General features: G+C 59.7%; 1 protein-coding gene across 1 annotated transcript in view; it reads right to left on the bottom strand.

The window, feature by feature from the left end:
* Positions 1-2,564: 2,564 nt before the first annotated feature.
* Positions 2,565-4,806, bottom strand: part of LOC104387376 (protein FAM189B-like) — a 7,937-nt gene continuing 5,695 nt past the window's right edge. The window contains exons 13-20 of the mRNA XM_009996135.1: positions 4,540-4,686; positions 4,302-4,435; positions 4,046-4,218; positions 3,718-3,955; positions 3,342-3,566; positions 3,074-3,237; positions 2,800-2,925; positions 2,565-2,667 (exon numbers count right to left, since the gene is read on the bottom strand). Coding sequence (XP_009994437.1) covers positions 2,565-2,667; positions 2,800-2,925; positions 3,074-3,237; positions 3,342-3,566; positions 3,718-3,955; positions 4,046-4,218; positions 4,302-4,435; positions 4,540-4,686 — 1,310 coding nt within the window. The remainder of the gene's footprint in view (positions 2,668-2,799; positions 2,926-3,073; positions 3,238-3,341; positions 3,567-3,717; positions 3,956-4,045; positions 4,219-4,301; positions 4,436-4,539; positions 4,687-4,806) is intronic.

The following is a 4,806-nucleotide window of genomic DNA, read 5'->3' as shown; positions in this document are numbered from 1 at the left end:
TCCCTGCCCCCCCCCCTGCCACATGGGGCCAAGCCATGGGCTGGCTGCCGGGGGGAAAAGTCATAACCCCACTTACAAGTCACGGGGTAAACAGGCAGCTCCAGAAGGAAACTCCTGGCCCTGCCTTCTGCCCTGTGAGCCTCCCACCCCCAGTTATGATTAAGGTGTCAGCCAGGTGCTACACCCAGGCTAATAAGCCCCAATTTTGGGAAATAGTTAATGGGTCAGCCCCTGCTGCCCCACAGGGATTGGCTGCCTCCGGGCCTGCTGCCAGCCACCTGGGGTGCCCTCTCCGCCCTTCCCCTCACTGTTTCGGGGTACAGCCACCACCCTGCAGCTAGCTCAAGGCCCCACAGCTCCTGTGAGCAAAAACACTGCAGAGGCTGCTGGAACTTATCAATGCTGCTAAGGGCTTCCTTTCTGCTGAGCAGGAAAAGTGAGACCCAGGGGAAAGAGAACGCCTTGGCACAGGGCGGGTGGCAGAGGTGTTGGGCAGCCCCACCAAATCCTCTCAAAACTGCTTCTCGCTGCTGCTCCCCGCACTCCATTTCTCACAGGGTTTGGCAGCTGGTGGAGGAGCCTGGGGAGTGAATTTTGTCCCTTAGCCAGGCCAGTGGGGCTGAGGACCTCAGGAACATGGACCCAGGGCTGAGCTGCCTTGATGGGGAATGCGACTCTGAAAACACTGAGGCAGAGAAGGGTTTCACAGAGCCTTGCTGGGCACCACAGCAGCAGCTCAAGGCTCCAGGGTCCTGTCAGGCAGCAGAACCTCAGCATGGAACGTGGGGAGACCCAGCTATAGTTGCCACCAGCCCTTGTACATCCCAAAAGGAGCCAACATGTTGCACAACAGTTAATGAACCAAGCTCAGCAACATGGGAGGATTCAGCCCCTCTCCATTCACCCCAGAACTGCTGCTCCTTCACTGCCAAGCAGAGCACAGGGATGAGGGTGCGTGTCCCAGGATGACTCAGCAGCCAGACATTGACTTTTATTCCCAGTGATGGCAAAACATTAGAGAAAGTCAGTAAGAACGAACCTGGGGAAGAAGCAGCAGGTGGAGGAATGGTCCTGCTGCGGGGACAGGCTCCTGGTAGTGGGGCTGTTATCCTGGAGAAATATTTCCCTCTTGTGGACAAACACAGCCTCTGGGCAAGAGCTTGGATGCTCCAGGACTCCAGCACATGCCAGCATTGCAGGGTCCCAGGGTGATGCCACAGCATGGTTTGTGCAGCTGTCACTGTGTTCATGACAGGGCCACCCTGGCTGCTGCCGGAGCTGGCACTGGGCTGTGCCCAGCCCACACAGCATCTGCTCTCAGCCCTGACAGCACCCCTGGGCCCCAGCCTGCCTGTTTCAACCCTGCTGACCCAGCTCAGCCCAGGAGCCTGGGCCTCATTTCCTCACCCTGCCTACAATCCCGGCATACTTGCCCTAATCCTTGGCTCTATGAACTCTCCCACCTCCCTCCCTCCTTCCTGGGTGTGCCCACACGCAGCACCCATTCCTGGCTCTGAGCTTGCTTGCTTAAGCTGCCACAGCTGCACTGTGAGCGCTGAGCCCCTGGTACCCCCTGAGCCTCCTCCTATCAGGGACCACTGTCCAGCTGCTGCAACCCTGCAGGGGACAGTGCGTCCCGTCAGGGGACAGCACACCTCACCACAGGGGACATTGTCCCCTGGGGCACTCCTCTCCCTGCACAGCCCCAGAATGTGGCCAATGCCTGGAGCCCACCCAGAGCCTGCTTGTAGCCTTAACCCATCATGTTGCAACGTTCCTGGAGCTGGTTCTGCCTTCAGCCCCCACTCCGGGAACACCCCACACCCTGGGGTAGGTGTGCTATCACACATGCAGCCCCCAGCCTCAGTCTGGGCCACAAGCAGCTCCAGCTCAGCAGGGGAAGCACCAAAAGCTGAAGCTTGGCAGCAATGCCTGCCCAGAGCTTTCACCAAGGCACTTTGCCCCCACTCCTGCTCCAGGACGTAGGGCCTGTGCATGCCAGGTAAATCTGAGGCTGCCAGCCAGGCCCTAAACCTGCCCACAAAGGCAGGATTCAGGCTCAGCTCACTCTGTGCCAGGCAGCACACGCTTGAAGCTGGGAGCAGACTGGTGCTGGGAGCATTTCCCTGGTGGGAGCCAGGAGAAGCCAGGAGAGCAGGGAGAACGGCCACCCCATGGGGTGCTGGGTGCTCTGTGCTGCTCTCAGGACTCCCATGGGCTCTATGCCCAGGCGGCACACAGCCACAGTGCCTGGGAGCAGGGGAGAGACCTGGATGTTTCTCTTCCAGCAACAGACCTAGAGGCAGAATCAGAGTTTAATGTTGGAGCAGTAGAAAACAGCATCCAGGGACTGTGGGAACTCAAGCCCAAGGGGCACTGATGCCCCTGGCCCTCCTGCACATGCCCAGCACTCCCTAGCATGGCTCATTCTTCCACTCCGCCATGGCACAGACACCAGTGAGCCACCTCCTCCCTGCTCCCTGGCCCGAGCATGTAGGCAGCATGGGGCTCCTCTCCCAGTCCGGCTTGGTCATCCCTAGCCAGCCATGGGCATCCCAGCCCCATCACTGCCGCTGCCACAGGTAGGTCTGGATGGAGTTGGCCGGAGCCATGGCCGCAATCAGGCCAACAGTATCAGCCAACCCAAAGGTGATGTTTTGCAGGGACCTGGAGGGTGAAGAGCAGCAGGGTCACACCTCCAGCAGCTCCCGAGCACCAGCAGAGCACAGGGCCAGGCAGGATGAGCCAGAGGCACAGCCTGCCATGATGTGTGTCCCACTTGGGGGCTGTGTTGCTCACCGGTTCAGAACCACCACCACCACAGCGCTGTCGGGGCGCAGGAAAGCCGTGTACTCCAGATCCGTCTTCTTGGACTCTCTGGAGGCAACAAGACCAACACGCTGGGAGCCCTCAGGGATGAACTTGCTGCATGGACATGAGCAAGATGGGAGTCGGACCCCAGCAGTTCTCTCCTCCAGACAAACCTGCTTATCTCCCCTCCCAACTAGGTGCTGCTGCAACCATGGAGCTGCCACCCAGGCATCTGAGAGCATGTTGGGAGGCCCCAACCCACCTGAAGTGCCCCATGTGGTAGAACATGGGCTGCTTGTAGAAAATGCCTTCACTGGCATCCACAATGATGGGGCTGTCCACATAGTTCTTGACCCAGTTGGGGCCTCCCTCCAGGTCTAGGGCCAGGTTCCAGTCAGTCCAACCGGCCACAAAGTGGTTCAGGTTCTGCAATGGGACAGGCCAGATGTCCGCCCAAGGAGTGGGGTGCCAACAGGAGAAGGAGCACACCTACAGCCCTCTCCAGGGCCTGCTGTGCAGGGCAGCCTCACCATCAGGATGCTGTGGCTGTACTGGTTCCCCCGCTCCCAGCAGCCCAGGATAACATCCCGCTCCCAAAAGTGGGCACCGATACACGCCTCTGTGGCCAGGATGAAGTAGTCAGGGAAGAGCTCATGAGTGGGCACCACTGTGTCCTGTATGGGACCGATGAAGTCCAGGTACCAGTGGATGCCAATGCCATGGATATAACGAGCTGCTTTCACATCCTCCAGAACCTGGCAAGGAGAGCAGTTGGCCACCACTATGCCCCATGGGGCAGAGCAAGTGCCCCATCCCTCATGCTGTGGGCCGGAGCAGCTGAGCCCTCTGTGGCGACAGGGGCCCAGCCCTGTCTCACTGTGCTGGTGGACCCCACACCATGCTCACCACTTTGGCCCAGTGTGGGAGGTGGAGCCGGTTGTCATCCAGGATGATGAGCTGGACATTGTGGTGGGAGCTGTTGGCCAAGGCGGGGCCCAGGTCCTGCGCGATGAAGTCCCGCTGCTGCTCAGCTGTGAAGCCCAGACACTGGAAGGGGTAGTTGTTGATCAGCCCAGCTGTGGGCTCGTTCTCTGCTGTCACTGCCCAGAAGGTCAGGTTGTGCTTGGCATATTCATCCAGGAACCTGGGAGCAGGGGAGAGGGGTGAGCGGTGGGGATCCCCTGGGTGTCTGTACCTGCTGGACACCTGTATCCTTGCCCCAGACCCTCCTTACCGTACAAAGTAGTTGGCCCAGGTCTTGTGATACTTGTCCCCCGCCTGCCCCTTCAGTGTCCCCTTCCCCACAAAGGACTCGCTGGTCTTCATCCATGTTGGAGATGTCCAGGGGCTCGCATACAGTGACAGTTGCTGCTTGCTCATGGCCAAGGCTCGGTGCAGGATGGGGATCTGCAGGAGGGGGCAGAAGGACCATCTGAGCTGAGCCCCTGAGCATACCCCCAAATGCCACTCTCCTCCCTCCCACCACTCACCTTCAGCTTTGTGTCCTCATCTCGCAGGCTGAAGTGGGTGAGTTCATAGTCAAAGGGAACATCATCGTAGGTGTAGGCGTCAAGGGAGAAGTCACAGCTGGCCATGGGGATCCGGACAAGGTTGTACTCCAGCCCTGCCAGGCACAGCAGGGTGGGACAGGCAGAGGTGGGCAAGCCCTGCCAGCTCCAAGGCAGGGTCTCTGTCACCATCCCACCCATCTCACCCTGATGTTCTCACCTTCCTCAGAGAAGTACGAGTGGAGCAGGTGGTCCTGGGCTGCTGCTGGCAGGGAAAGGATGTTAATGGCAGCTGCATCGGTGACAGAGCCACCGAAGCCCTTCACATGCTGGTACCGCTGTGTCGTGTCCACAGTCAAGATGAGATCTGCAAAGGGGATGAAGATGGTTTGAGTGTGGGTGGCGAGCAGGGTCCAGACGGTCTCTGTCTCTACCCCCGCAGCAGGTACCTGGGGCGTGCAGGCTGCGCTGGAAGCTGCCCTGGCTG

The sequence above is a fragment of the Chaetura pelagica genome, unplaced genomic scaffold, assembly GCF_000747805.2.
Source record: "Chaetura pelagica isolate M959 unplaced genomic scaffold, ChaPel_1.0 scaffold270, whole genome shotgun sequence".
Taxonomy (NCBI): Eukaryota; Metazoa; Chordata; class Aves; order Apodiformes; family Apodidae; genus Chaetura; species Chaetura pelagica.
The sequence above is the reverse complement of the archived record's forward strand: the minus strand, read 5'-3'. Positions and strand labels throughout refer to the sequence as shown.